We start from the raw sequence: 15427 nt of genomic DNA, 5'->3' as shown, positions 1-15427 counted from the left end.
GAAAATATATGATTCTTGTTTAAGAGAACGTTAATTTAATCACCAAGCATCATGAGGAGCCAATAAGCAATGAAGTAATGGGGACTCGCGCTACATGCATCAGCATTTGGAACAGTCCATAAGGCCACATCTGCTTTGGTGAGAATCTCAAAGCCCCAAACTTGCCCAATGAAAGATGCTAGTTTCTCCCTCAACTCACATATTCAACACACAATATATCACACCATCCAAATGTAATTCAACTACTTCAATACTAATGACAAGAGAGGAAGAAAATGATGCTTTGTAAGGATCATTTAAAGAAAATGATTGTATTAAGGCACATAGGCATTGCTCATAAGCTTATCTTCTCACCAATAGATTGATTGATTGACTGCACCATGTGATGATGCATGAACAAGTTCGAGGGTATTCTTCCCATAAGAAGACATAGTTCATGCAGGAGTATTGACTGACTCTTTTAAGCTTGTTGAGCAATTAGGCTTCCGAGTCAATTTCAAATATGACCATATCACTGAATGCTTTGTATCCCGCAGTGGTCAACTTCAAGTACTCCCAATGGTGATCTGATCTGATCATACAACACTGAATTGTCATTAAGGGACATCACACTATTCCACCTTTATGGCCTTCATGAAACAATTTACCATGAGAATCTATGAGCTGACTAAAGTAATACTCTTCTTCATCATGTTCTGCTTCACTCAGTATCAAATCTCCGTCATTAGCTTCAGAACTATCAATATCACTTTCATAGCAGGAGTTTTCATCAACCAAATCCCAACCAGCATCCTCTGCTTCCAAGGCCACACGAAGTTCAGGAGTTATTTCCTCAGAGTTTCCGACAAATGGAATCTTTTCACCACTTGGCCAGCCCCGATACATAATGATTTTGCTAGTTTCATACGAAACGAGCACTCCCCCAGTCAATTTCTACAAAAATTGATTATCACAAATAGTCAAGCTATTGAATCCCCAATAGCAAAAAATTAACCAGCTCAAAGACAACAATCACCTCTAGCTCACCAACCAGCTCTTGTTTAGATGTTCCCCGTCCCCTGTTCTTTATGCCAATCACAACAAGAGAATGTCTCAGGAAGTGAATACGGATATGTCTCGCCAGGCCTTCCAGTGAGTTGCTCTTTCCTGTGAAATTAAAGTTTTTTAAGTCAAACTAATACTCTGAGAATACAGAAAAACAGCCACAGAATTTATGAATGCACATCATGAAATCAACTTGAGAAAGATGAATTATGGATCTACACGTATTCTGAACAATGCTCAATATTAAAACTAGAGAATTATTTACCTCCTAAACTGTGAATAACTTTACACAAACCTAAAGGTATATTTGATAAAAAACAGAAAACATTTTGAGCAGAAGTGAAATATACTAATGCTATATTACACCATTGCATATGTTCTATATAGCTCATGTGGCACTATGTAATGCACGGAACCATCCCCAGATTTAGCAGTGATAATTTGGTTTCTTCAAACAACTTCAGCACTTAGCAGGACATGGATTATAAGAATATACACAAAGCTCAACAAGGATATGTTCATTAATATGAACAACTGTCAGATTTACATACCAACACTGAATCGGGACCCCACATGAAGTTTGAAAGCTTTCTTCCGAAGTTTGATTTTTTCAATATTTGTAAGTTGATCAGCCTTAAATATTGGACCTGATTGAACCAATTTTAGAATATTCTTCTTGTCTAGATAAACACTTTTTTTATCCATCTCAAATGCACAGGATTTCTTTCTATCAGTGCTTCCTCTTTGTACATCTTCAACTGTGCCATCCTAAAAATAAACCAAGGACAACAGCCAGGTTATCTCCTTTCAAATGATTGATAAAACACGTCTGACTTATCAAACACTAAACCTGTAAATTTGCAGCGCTGTTTTCATCAGGTGATAGATACAACTCATCCTTCGACTCACCTGCCTCTTTCTATAATGAAACAACTACAATAAGGCATCAATCAAGAAGTTTTTCTTTAAATTGAAAAGAGTTGATAGGTAGACTCAGGCACTCAGGAATGCATCCACAAAGCAGCGATACGCATGATATATCAATGACACTGTTATAGAGCATGAAATGTACAGCCAAAAGTGCATACCAAGTTAGTTTTTAGTTTACATATCTCCTCCTCCAAAGCTTTAATGTGCCTTGATAATGACTGCAACCACAAGAGAAGTATATGAATATACGAATTTCAAATTATTTCTAAAGAGATTATTACTGTTGTCCAAGCTGTTGCAAACAATAAATTTTTAATTTATGCATTTCTGCCACATATTAATTCTCAAAAGCAAAAACAGTCAGAAGTACAAATATAAAGTTACATTATAAAATTCAACTGAAATGATACTGTTAAAATTATGCCTGCAGGATTATTCATGTGTGTTTAATAATGAAAAACACAACTCTAGCTTTTACTGAGATGGGAAAGTGTAAACATATGCTTCTTATCCAAACACATGAAAAGGTATCAAATTCAAGAGAAGCAAAGAAGGAAATACAAGAGTATAAAGAGATATAAGACCAAACAAGAGATTACGTCACAAGTGTTATCTTATCTTTGAGGATAAAAACCAAAATAAATGCTACTAAGTAAAAAACGTATATAAAATAGAAAGTGACTAAAAAATCTTGTTATCGGTACATGTAAGGAAGTCGGATATATTGCAATTTTTGTACTCGAGATATCTCTAGCATAGGCTGATCCAGAATAGAGAGGTCTCCGAAGCAAGGGAAGCACTTGCAATGGCAGGAGGTAATGCCCTTTATCTATCAATGACAAGGATAGTGAGATCGTGGTCCATGAAGTCGGGGCCTACATGCACGAAAAATTGCTATTGCCCAACCTATTGTAAAGGCTTTGTTATGTCCTCATTGGGATCCCATTTGTGTAGCCCTTGATTGACTTGTAGCATGAGTACGAGTGATGGCACTAAAGCAAAAATTGATTGTTCTATGTTGATGAGATTGTGTGGCTGCATTGTTGTCCAACAACTTCTCCCTTTGTTTCTTGAGTTCTAGCAAGAGAAGTCCCAAGCACCATTGGTCCTCATATCCATTACCTTGCGTAGTAGGCCAAAGGCTTCCTTAAAGAGGCAATGGTATCCTCCCTTAATTATAAAAAACACTACAGTGACATAATGTTCTTCAAATTCCACTCCCTGATGACACAATTCGCAAAAAACAAATCTGAGGTAATCATGCATATCTGTCTACCTTAATCTCTAGTTGATGTGATAGGATAAATGTGTCCATATAAGATGGCTTGATGATGAATCCATCCATTAATGTGTGTAAAAAGTGTCTTATACTTGGCCATCTTCCTGCCAAGTGATTTTTGGGCTGATCCATGTTATCTTGTTTTCCAACTTAAAAATATCAGTTCGGAGCACTCTATTCTTTTCCACTTTGATCATATTTAGATGGTGAAAATCCAAGCTATATTGGAACGAGGGCAGTGCATTTACATTTGTGCCATGTAACTTGAAGCATCGCTGCATTTCAACATACCAACAATGTACCTCTCCATGTTCAGAAAATTGTTTTGATGACATAAGTGCCAACCTTGAGTACCTTCTTTTAGGGAGCTCCCAAAGCCATTGGATACAAATCACTGATCATAATAATGCCTCGATTATTATGGAGGCTGCTCCCATCTCTGTTAGAATTATATCATGGGGCACACGGCTTAGCTTGTTATCATGCGGGCAATCATTGAGCCAAAAGGTCTCTCTAAATCTTTTAGGTATTTGCCTTAATAAGACTCGGTCCCCACATTTCTACTCCATAGACAAGAGTCGGTGTCACAAGTGTATCAAGTGTATCAAGTAGCCACAATTAAGACCGTGCAAGCAATCATTGAGTCTAAAGGTCTTGCTAAATCTCACATATTTGCCTTGTTAAGACTCAGCCCCCACGTGTCTACTCCATAGAGAAGAGTTAGTGTCACAAGTGTATCGGACAGTCATAGTTTAGTTCATGGCTCTTGGAATTACAATGTCCACGATAAAGCCGGCCACAAGCAACCTCTTGTTAGGAGAACCTAACCCATATAAATGTTACTCCTCTTTATGTGTAGGTATTTTCCTTATTAAGACTCGGTCCCCACATTTCTACTCCATAGACAAGAGTTGGTGTCACAAGTGTATCAAATAGCCACAGTTTAGACTGTGTGGACAATCATTGAGTCTAACGGGCTCTCTAAATCTTTCAGGTATTTGCCTTGTTAAGTCTCAGTCCCCACATTTCTACTCCATAGAGAAGAGTTGGTGTCACACGGACAGTCACAATTCAGTTCCTGGCTCTTGGAACTGCAATGTCCACAATAATGCCAGGCACAAGCAACTTCTTGTAAGGAGAACCTAGCCGCTATAAATGTTACTCCTCTTTATGTGTAGGCTGTGTATATGGAACCTTTTCCTTTCCCAAGCAGAATTCTTGTTCTGATCTTGTTACCCATGCTTGAGTGATGTTAAACAGCATCACTTTAGTTTTATTCATTTTTATCAACAAACCTTTGATAGTACAAAATACTTTTAAGGTGTTCAAATGTCTTTGTAGCTCAACTAGAGAGTCAGAAACCAGCATAATATCATCACCATATAGAAATATTTGTATAGCTATACACCCTAGCCATGCTCCCTAACCTCCGAGTCTCTCCATGTAATGTGACACCTCATCTATATAGAGACCGGAGAGGGTGGGTGATAGTGGGCAACCTTGTTTTACTCCATTCTGCTAGCCACAGCCTCTGACAAACCATTGAGAGACCGCACCTATCCTATCATAGGTTCATAAAGTGCATAGACTCCCCCATTGCATATCTATAGGGCGATCAAGAGCTTCTAGCTAGGGATCGGCAACGGTTCGGTTTAGGCTTAGCCGGTTTGGTCTGATCTCTTATTTGGTCTTATAGGTCATTTTGGCCTCTTAAAAGACGTTAATATATCTTTCCTTTCCTTTCTCTCTCTCTCTCTCTCTCCCCTTGTCTGTTTCCCTCCCTCCCTCTCTAGTCTCTCTCTCTCTCTCTCTTTTTCCCCTTGCTTGTTGTCTCCCACCCTCTCTCTCTCTAAACTTTCTAAACGGCTTAACCGGTTTGAGCTGGTTTGGCAAGGCTCAAGCCAAGCCGAACTGAGCTCAAACCGTTTAGTCAAGCTCAAACCTGAACCGAGCCAAGCCGAGCCGAGCCCCTAAGCCATTTTAAACCGGTTTAGGCTTGAGCCGAGCCGTTGCCGATCCCTACTTCTAATTAGTGCATAAGCCGAGCACGCGACACAATGTCAAAGGCTTTTCAGAAATCCACAAAGGAACAATAACTCTTCTTATTATGAGCTTTGCCTTCCTTGATAAGGGTTCCACGGGTCAATATAAGATCCAATGTTGTGAATCCTTTCTGAAAGCCACCTGTCCAGCTGAACGGCAGGCATTTTGTTCTGCCCATATACTCAATTCGGACTCTAGGATCGAGCCATATAGTTTAGCCAAGTTATGGCCAATCGTGATTGTCCTATAGTTGCAGGGCATCATGGAGTATCCACTCTTGAATATTTGCACACTAAAACATGTAGTAGGGAACCTTCACACAGTTCTATTAAAGATGTGTGCGAGCAATGGGAGCAAGATGTGATGGGCATAGATAAGGTACTCACCTACCAATCCATCATGATCCTAGGCATTCCCAAATTGCAAGTGATCAATGGCATTTCTTACATTTTGTAGAGTAATAAGGTGGATTCATGTGGGTGGGGAAATGGAGGATGCCCCAAGATATCATATATAGTACCTTTGCATATTCATGCCACACATGAGGTGAGGTCAGTTGTGTGGTAGATTGCTTGTCATAAACATTTTCCATGCTCATTTACTTTCTTGTCCTAAGAACAAGCAATAAAAATTATCTTCAAATTTAGTTAAATACAATCTCTTCTTTGCAAGGCATTGGAAGAAAATACCCCAAGTTACTTTGTGTTGCTAGCATCTCCTTGTCTCACGACATTCCTCGTCATAGAAACTACCTATGACTCTACCAAGTTTGGAGCCATTGCCCGTTGTGTGGGAAAAGGCATTTGTGGCAGCTTTATGCAATCTAGCATGCCATTATATACTCCACAACTATATATATGGGCGGTTAACGCAGTCGAACAAGGGTTTCTATATCTCGATGTCATTTAAAAAATCTAAGTGCGCGCGCAGAGCCAGCCCAATCTCCTTTTAGCATATACATCCCTTTTGCAACCATCCTTCACCTTAGAACATAGATATGCATGATATGCTACCAATCCAATAGGTTTACTAGATAAAGTGAACTTGTTATTTCAGGTATAAAAGATGAAGATCCCATCAGGTAATCAAATGTGCTTGCACCTCCATTTGGGTTTCAACATGTCAAAGCATTATATCCAAGCCATCGTTACAATCCATTATATATCACAAATCCATGTGCACTTCCCAAGGCTAGAAAGTGTCCATATTCCCTTACTTCACTCATATCTTGAGCTTGTTGCCTAAGACCAACCTCTTTTGCCATAGCTTCTCCATAAACAGCCTCGTCAGTGTCAAACATAGTTGTTTGTTCATCCTTAGTTCGTGCATTGAAGTTTCCTAATAGTATTATGTCCCCCATCGTAGCAAATCTTACGATATCATCATACAATGGTAGATATGGTGATTCACTGAGAGGTGTGATCCTTGAGTAGGCAGGTGGAAAGTAGCAAATTGCAATACATATTTTGCTAAGATCCCCTCTTTTGATTTATATCCACATATAATGTGCATCTACATCCTTATGCACAACATGCACTCTATCATGGAGCTCCTTTCTGTACACAGCCACTCCTCCCAAGCTTCAAGTGCTTCCTAGTGTCTGTGTTAGGTGAGACATAGTGACTTCCATCTATATCCTTGTACATCAGAGAGGAGAGAAATTAGAGAAATTGGGAAGCAAAAGCTTAGTAAATATGCCAAAAAATCAACTGTTAAGGAAATATAGGTAAGGGCATCTGTAAGATGCATAAAAGATCATCTAAATTTTTCCCAGCTGTCATACCGGTTGTTTTTTGTCACTTTTTGGAATTGACTGCAAGAAAATTATTAGAATAATAAATATTGGCGTGTACTGGTAGTAGACTTTGTGTGCATGGTGGAAAATGGAAGGATGAAAGAAGAGAAATTCAAGAATATAAACTGCTAAAAAATAACTGTAAGGAGATATAAGTAACGGAAGCTGCTCCATGGAAGGAGACAAGGAAGGAAAACTGCATAAGAACTGCAAAAAAAAGTAGAAAAAATCAGGAAGGTAGAAATATGCGAGGATAACGAAGCAATGATGCAGGAGAAGGACACTACACTATGTGGGACAGATGGAGAAGCAGAACTGTAAAAGTAATCAAAATTAAAATAAGGAAGCGGATGATGCACATCCACGCCACTGTGATTATGTTCCCCAAATATCTGCAGAATTTATCATGCATGACATTATGTTCCAAAGTACATGATATATACTACAGATAGAATAAACTCTGATGTTCCAAAGTGCATGTTAGAATATTTTCAACATGTAGATATTCAAGAGTATGTTCTTGATAAAAATAGTGTATACTAATATGTCACATGTCAAAGATTAAGGATAAATGCAAAGGGCTAAATTGAATATCCACTTAAGACACTAATGAAACTTCATGTAATAAATCATTTGTCAACAATCTCTCTGATACATTATACAACATAGACTAGAGTGCAAGCTCCACAAAATGTTGAAAGATGTTGCTAAAGACCGAGGGTTGAGACCATACCGCACAACGTTGCATTTCCACCGACCTTTTGAGTGCCTCTTTCTTGGTAAGAAGATTATCTGGCCGCAATGATGATGGACGTTCATAGTTCTTACCTCTGTACATTATTATAGCATGACCTTTTGATGTCACCACTACAGCCACTAATACACCTCCGCTTGCATATTCTAGCATCTTTGCTGTCCTTTGTAATTCCTCCGGATCCCTCTCTTTCACAATAACCTTAACAAGTTCCCTGTGTTTCCAATGTAAATGCATGTTCTCAATAACACCATCAAAAATACCACGTCTACCTGCCAAGCATTTAACTGAATAAGTAAAACTGAGATACAAATCCATAAAATGCTTCTACAATGACCATAGACGCACCTACAAGAAGAAACGCTGACATTTTCAACCCAAGTTTCCTGAACATGAATCTTTCTTCTTCCGTAATCATTTCTACCTCAGCAGGTTCATCAACTGGCATGAGAATGTTCTCCAGTTCTTTCAAGTCTTGCTGTGCTGCCTCTTTCTTTCCAATTGCCTATCAAATTCACTTGCAGCAATCGCATACCATTAGATTTGCAGTTTTCCAAAATTGAACGTTACATATCACAACATGGTAAAGTAACAGTTACCATAGCAAGCTTTCTTTCCAAATTTTGCGCCAGCATAAAATGGCCAGATTTTTTACTCTCGCCAATACTTGCATCTGATTGCCCTCGTAATTTTCCTACTTTGATTTCTTTGTTCGGATTGATTGTAATTAGGTCCTCTACAACTGTTTCTGTCCTCAACATTGTCACTCTCTCTGTTAGGGCAAAAGCCACCTGTTGTGGGAGAAAATCCTTTCCCCTATAGAGAGTTATGAAATATTTGTCTCGACCAAGAAGAACCCCTCCGGTGAGTTTCTGATCATTTAGAAAAGCATATTTTCATGAGATAATGTAAAACTGTTATTTTGAACTACAAATGGTTGAGTCTTGCATGAAATCTTTAGACCTTTAGCTCCTCTGCCATTATTTCATTACGCATATTTTGTACACCTGCCTTGATAACAATCTTTGCAACTTCACTTCTTTCCCATAACTTCAGTATAGCAGCTGCGAGACCCTGAAGACCCCTATTTCTTCCTTCATTCAGAAGCAAGAAATATTGGTTTCGTTAAGACAGCAAAGCACGATGTTGTATTTAGAATAGTCTACACATATCAAATGCAGAGTATAAAGAAAACAACCGCTCAGGTTATTAACTGTAAACAGGATTCTCGTAAAACACATGGTTTGCTTCAATTTTAATACATTTTAAGTTCAGAACAAGTTCAATTTGAGATTTGACATTATGCTGAATGAGTTGATTGTAAACATTAAAAGAATTGTTTCGCCCATTGTTTTATTTTTGCTTGCAGGTTATATTGTTTTGACATGGCACATGGCCATGATTACGAATAGAAATATTATGTATGTTATGAGTGTATGGCCACGAGATGTAAGGGCTCTTTAAGAATACCTAAATCATCACTTGAAAATAGTAAAATATGTGGGTGGGGGGGGGGGGGGGGCTCTTTTTATATTAGAATAGTCTGAAAGTATATTAATAATTTAGGGAAAACGAAAATAAGTGTGCATTGTTCACAGGAGAATGAAAATCTTAGAGGGTCCAATAGCCTTTCAAAAACACCAGCTTCTAATCATACTACTAAAGTGAATGTGTCCTAATCAAGAACAATTAAACTCCAGCTAGCAGATGAACACAAATAGAAGTAATGTGATCTAAGAAAGAAAACCTAATGCGAAATGTGGACCAATGTGTCTAACAAGCCGGCGAAGGTTGGTCTGCTCAGAATTTGTCAGCTTGGCCTCAACTCCGTAAGGAAGAAGCCTATATGGAGACCTATAATTAGGAATTTCTGATAGAAGAAGGTCTGCATCCACTGGTGCAGGTTGCAGGCCTTTCCATTCCTTGTAACGAGACCCCAGGCTGTCTAGAATGCCCTCTATTTCTATTTCATATTCTCTGTCGATAAAATGATCGGGTTGAGCATTTAACATCCTGAGACTCTGTGACATGCTCAAAACATTGCCTTCGTTAGTGCCCTCATCCTTACTCTGATCAGGCATATCAGTCAAGTCTAAAGGAGGATCAGTTGCCATTCCATCAAGTTTGTGTAAGGACCCTGCATCATCTATCTGGTTCAAAGGAGTCTTAGCCTCTGTTGAAGGCATTACAGTTGCCTCTTCCATCACGTCACTGGATTTATCCAAATTTTGATGGCTGACTATTTCACTGATCTCATGTAGAGCAGCATCATTGAAACCTATGGTGCTCTTCGCATTGACGCTCCAGCTTCTGTGAGTGATCAAACCTTCCAACTTCTTTTCCAAGCCCGTTGGGATATTGTTCACAATGTCAAAATCACTGCCTCTGTAGACTACGGCAACACTCCCAGACCTCCAAACAACCAAGCCCCCAGTCTTCCTCTGGTGGTTAGGAGAAACAAAAACAATATTAGATCTCCAGAGAAAAATTGACATACCACATTGAGAAAGAAGAGGTTATGTATACAGAAGGGTGTGCAGCATAAAATCATTGCACGCATAGACATCTGATGGTTAATAGGTGCTAACCTCCAAATCTCTATGTATTTTTAACATATTCTCTGCAGCTGGCCCTTCACATTTTACTTTCACAAGCTCATCGTTCTGCCATCTTTGCATGATATTATCGGCAACATTGATTGTGACGCCTAATTTCCCAATCTTAACTGAATTTGGCAATGAGATACTAAGAGTGCGAAGCCTTCTAAGTTCTGCTGAGGGGATCATAAGCTCTGCAACAGTTGGGGCTTTCACCCGCGGGTTTTGATCTTCTTTCTCATCTTGGTCCAATTGGTTATCAAATTCCCATGGGAATTTGGTGTTTGGGATGGACCTCCCAGGAGCAGGGACAGGATGATCTGGTGAGGTCCAGAATCTCCCAATGGAAAACAGGTCCTTGTCAGGCTTGGGAAGAAATGGCTCACCTGCAGAGAGATTCAATGGCAATAAGGCTTTAGCAGGCCGTTCCTCCTCAGTTTGGGAATGCGATTCTCTGGAAGATGGGCCATTAGATATTTTCTGAATGTTCTGGAGTTTCTCTATAATCTTCATCATGGCAGTTTTCTGAGCAAGGGCATAAGAGCCGCCGCCACCGCCGCCGCCAGCGGCTGTACTGCCACTATCTATGCTTGCATTCCCACCAGTTCCCTGTTGATGATGACGCTTTCTCTTGAACTCCTGCTGATGCTCATGCTCATGCTCATGCGGAGGGCCGCGTGGAGCCACATACCTGTGCTGCTGCTGCTGCTTCACATGTCCGTGAAGCTGCTGTATATTGCGATCCCTGGTAGCTGTAGCTGAAGAAGACTTAGAGAGTCTCGTCTTCTGCTCCTTCCGTGAAGCAACAATAACAACAACAACGTTGGTGTTGTTGTTGTTGATGGGCGGGAGGAGCAGAAAGGGGCATGTTGAGCAGGTGCAGGTCCAAGAGCAAGGGATGTGTGGGTGTGGGTGTGGGTGTGGGTGTGGGGTAATCATTCTCCCGGAGAAGAGAGAGGCCATCATCTCGCAGCAGCAGCAGCGATTCAAAGAACTGTATAATATATATGTAGTATGTATATGTATCATCTACATCGAAGGTATAGATAGAAGAGATGATGCACAGAAAGAAATTCTCCTGCTGCTGCTGCTCCTGCTGTGTCCGTGTCCGTGTCTGTGTCTGTGTCTGTGTCTGTCTTTCCTAATTATCAACAAGGTATAATACATACATACATATGTACATATAGATCGACAGATGCATAGAAGGAAATCTTGCTGCTGCTGTGTCTGTCTTTCCTAATCATCAACAGTGTACACAATCAATTTTACCACCAAATTTATATTTATAGCCCAGCCCTTTCATCATTTCAAAGAGGAGGCGGAGGAAGACACGTAAGCTTCCTGGGGTTTCATGTCTCCGTAGAGTCCACAACGCATCACACAAACCATTGTCGATGCATGAGACGTTGCTCATCGGGACATCATGCATGCCCTAGGCCAAATTACGCTCCTCTTATGCTTCTTCTTTTTACTCCATAGAAAATGGTGTGATTATACTCGTTGTCCCTTGCTTACAAAGGAATAATTAGAGTGGTTATTATGCATCTCATGTTTTCGTAGAGGGAAATCCGTCATTTCGAACCTTTGGGTTTGGATCATATGAATATATTTGGCTTGATGGCATGCCCTAAGGCACTAACATTCCATGCCATTCATTGTATTCATCCGTTTGTTTTCAATTTGTAATATAGTTTAGGGTTTAGGGTCTAAGGCCAAGAATCTTCAAGTAGTGAATGGAGTTCCCTTTCTAAGGAAAGAGTATGTATGACTTGCAACATTTGTATGTATGTATGTATGCACATATGTGTATGTGTATATGTATATCAAATATGGAAGTTTCACATGTGTTTGATTTTTGACTGACATGTATTGTCATACATTCCGTGTCTAATTCTATAAAATGAGGTTTTCTCGACAGTTGATCTCAACACCAACCATTGGATGTAAACACAACCTTTTGTTATTTGCACTATCTCTTGCTTATTTCTTGTCTTGTTGAAATCCCCCTTAACTCTCTTGTCTTTTCGCTCAATAATCATCCTCACACGTGCGATCCAATAGTTGTGCCGAGTGTTGGGGTAAAAGTCCCACTCTACCCATTCTACTCCTAGTGTGAACACATCCTCTTGGTTAGGGCTCAATTATTGTTGAGAAGTCAAGCTCAATAGAGGGCCGGATCAGCTGAAAGCCGATAGGGCCTTAAGGGGCCGAAATGCCAAAAGGTTTGTAATCTGAAATGGTCGTATGGCCATTAGGACCTACGCTCCTAACTTAGTAATAGGAATATTATAGGTTGACTAGTTGTCAGGGCTCATAAGTGAGCATTCAGTACTTGTGTCAATCTACGATCAAAAGCTTGTATATATAAGTGTTCTGTGAGCACACTGTGTAAGAAGTGTCGACTATTTTGAAGTAATAGAATTGTGTCCTTCTGTATTCTCTCTCTCTCTCTCTCTCTCTCTATGTGTGTGTGTGTGTGTACTTTTGTCTTAATCTCCATCTCTGTGTTTTCTTAATCTGTTATACTGTGTTGTGCGATTCAATCGACTGTGTCTCTTTCAAGCTTCCGCACGTAACTCTTTTTAGTTACCCTAACTATAAATTGTGGAAAATAGCGCTCGGCCACAACCGAAACTCGAACACTTTATGAAAGAACAAAACAGAAATAGAGGTTCATACACTTACACAGAAGAGACGACACAGGATGTTTACTTAGAAAGCCCTAATTGGGAAAAACCACGGGAGCCCACATACTCCAACTATCACTATACGAGAAAGGAGGTACAACAGAAGACTTAGAGGTAATGACCTCTAGGTCTTTATCTTCACCAACCGACGGCTTCACTTCTCTCTCTCTCTCTCTCTGTACTACTATGATATGACTAACAACATCAACAACACTCATGACATCTTCATACAAAGTGATTGCCCTAAGTCATATTTATACTTATATGACTTTAAGACTATTTACAAATTTGGCCTTCACAAGCACACCAGAAATATATTTGCAGATATGTCCCTGGATCCGGTTCACACCGGATCCATTCGGATATCTTTTGGTCTGGTCCTGTTGCTGCATCCGGTTCGGTTCCTTCCTTCGGCTCGCCCGATCCGGCTCCTCCAGATCTCATCCGGATCCCAATCGAAGGGACCGAATTCCCAACAAACTCCCCCTTCACTCCGACATGGGATTTCTCATTAGTCCGATCCGTCTTCGACACGTGTCCAATTTGTCGGCTAACAACACCTTGGTCAACATATCCGACCCGTTCTCCTCCGTGTGGATCTTCGTCAATGCAAAGTCTTGATCTTCTACCTTCTCCCGGAGCTAGTGATATCTTCTCTGGATGTGCTTGGTCCGGGAATGGTAGGCCGCGTTCTTAGCAAGGTGGATGACATGTTGACCGTTCTCCTCCGTGTGGATCTTCGTCAACGCAAAGTCTTGATCTTCTACCTTCTCCTGGAGCTAGTGATATCTTCTCTGGATGTGCTTGGTCCGGGAATGGTAGGCCGCGTTCTTAGCAAGGTGGATGACATGTTGGTTGTCGCAGTAGAGTCGGTATTCCTCCTGTCGAATCCCTCGCTCTCCGATGAAGTCCTTCATCCAGATTACTTCCTTGCCGACTTCCACATCTACTGTCATGATATGGCAAGACTCGAACCCATGACCTTAGGTTATATGGGTCGAGCTCTTGACCATTAGATCATCTATTGTAATACGTAGGATATTATTTTCATTTACATTTTATTATAGGAAATTAGTGTATATTCCAAATTTCTCTGGAACATTCTAGAAGCTTCAGGATTACTCCTGAAAACACTATAAAAGAGGGCACTAGGCATTATGTTGAACCAAATTGGTTCAACGCCAGTCTTAAGCCTTTTAGCCACCATTGTATATTCTCTTCATATAATACATATCTTTCTTATCATCACACTCTCTCTCTCTCTCAATCTCTCTCTTTCTCTCTGTCTCGCTCACTTCTTCCTTCTCTCGAAGAAGTTCCACACCTCTCATAGTACTAATCCTTCGTTTAGTACTAATTCCTTCTCTGTCTCAATACTGTTCATGACATTTGCTATGTACTCTGCTTCCGTTGTTGACAGTGCAACAGACTTCTTCAGCCTCAACTGCCACGATACGGCTCCCCCTGCATATGTCATGATGTATCCGTATGTGGACTGGTTGGTATCCGCATCAACCAACATATATTCGAATCCGTAAAGCCTTCCAGTTGGGGTTTACCTGAGCCGAACTGAAGGCACATACTCGAGGTACCTTTTAAGTATCAGAGTATCCACTTGACTGCATTCCAGTGTTCTCTTCCTAGATTTCTCATGAATCGGCTGACCACTCCGACTGCGTATTCGATATCTGGTCAGGTGCACACCATCGTGTACATCAAGCTTCCGACGACAGAGGCATATGGTATCTTCATCATATCCGACTTCTCTGCCTTTTTCTTCGGGCTCTGCTTTTCGGACAACTTGCAGTTTGCCAGAAGTGTCGACCCGATCGGCTTCACATTGGACATGTTGAACTGTTTAAGCACCTTTGTCATGTACTTCTCCTGTGACAGCCATAGCAATTTCTTCAACCAATTTCGGATTATGTGCATCCCCGGTATCTGTCTCGCCGGACCCAAATCTTTCATTGAGAAGGTTCGGTTCAAAGCCTTCTTCAGATTTCTGATTTTGGTTCAGTCCGGTCCAACGATCAACATGTCATCTACATACAATAGTCACCTCCATCAAATTTCTTCACGAACATGCAATGGTCGGCTTGCGTCTTGTGGTACCCTTGGTCGATCATGAAGGAGTCGAACTTCCGGTACCATTGTCGGGGAGCTTGCTTCAGTCCGTATAAGCTCTTCTTCAATCGACACACCAGGTGCTCCCTCCCTTTCTTCTCAAATCCTTCTGGTTGCTGCATGTAGATCTCTTCTTCGAGGTCGCCATGTAGGAATGCCGTCTTGACGTCCAGT

At 40.5% G+C, this 15427-nt stretch overlaps 1 protein-coding gene across 3 annotated transcripts; it reads right to left on the bottom strand.

Annotated features, from left to right (window-relative positions):
• Positions 1 to 267: 267 nt before the first annotated feature.
• LOC147855410 (CRM-domain containing factor CFM3, chloroplastic/mitochondrial-like) lies at positions 268 to 11420 on the bottom strand. 3 transcript variants are annotated; one of them, XM_087330735.1, is made up of 11 exons: positions 10434 to 11420; positions 9593 to 10286; positions 8809 to 8939; positions 8445 to 8717; positions 8194 to 8350; positions 7825 to 8117; positions 2133 to 2192; positions 1895 to 1963; positions 1596 to 1812; positions 1016 to 1146; positions 268 to 933 (listed from the first exon to the last, which is right to left on the bottom strand). In XM_087330735.1, the coding sequence occupies exons 1-11, from the start codon at positions 11406 to 11408 to the stop codon at positions 607 to 609; spliced, it is 3327 nt and encodes a 1108-aa protein (XP_087186861.1). In that variant the 5' UTR covers positions 11409 to 11420; the 3' UTR covers positions 268 to 606. The 3 variants fall into 3 exon arrangements, 2 of the variants coding, with proteins under 2 accessions (XP_087186861.1, XP_087186862.1); XM_087330736.1 differs by lacking the exon at positions 1895 to 1963; XR_015530867.1 differs by lacking the exon at positions 268 to 933 and having other exon boundaries at positions 1895 to 1977.
• Between the last annotated feature and the right edge of the window lie 4007 nt (positions 11421 to 15427).

The sequence above is a fragment of the Azolla caroliniana genome, unplaced genomic scaffold (genome assembly GCF_043228905.1).
Source record: "Azolla caroliniana isolate FFs.n. ecotype wild unplaced genomic scaffold, voAzoCaro1.0.p SCAF_14, whole genome shotgun sequence".
Classification (NCBI taxonomy): domain Eukaryota; kingdom Viridiplantae; phylum Streptophyta; class Polypodiopsida; order Salviniales; family Salviniaceae; genus Azolla; species Azolla caroliniana.
Note: the sequence above shows the minus strand (reverse complement) of the source record. Positions and strands in the feature narration are given on the sequence as shown.

What these genes read in the sequence shown, in the direction of transcription:
- LOC147855410 (XM_087330735.1), bottom strand. Translation starts at nt 11,408, where the DNA reads ATGATGGCCTCTCTCTTCTCCGGGAGAATGATTACCCCACACCCACAC. An exon ending in TGGTCCACATTTCGCATTAG is followed by an intron (nt 8,940 to 9,592) that starts GTTTTCTTTCTT and finishes TTCTGAATGAAG; the next exon opens with GAAGAAATAGGGGTCTTCAG. An exon ending in GGGGTCCCGATTCAGTGTTG is followed by an intron (nt 1,147 to 1,595) that starts GTATGTAAATCT and finishes TTAATTTCACAG; the next exon opens with GAAAGAGCAACTCACTGGAA.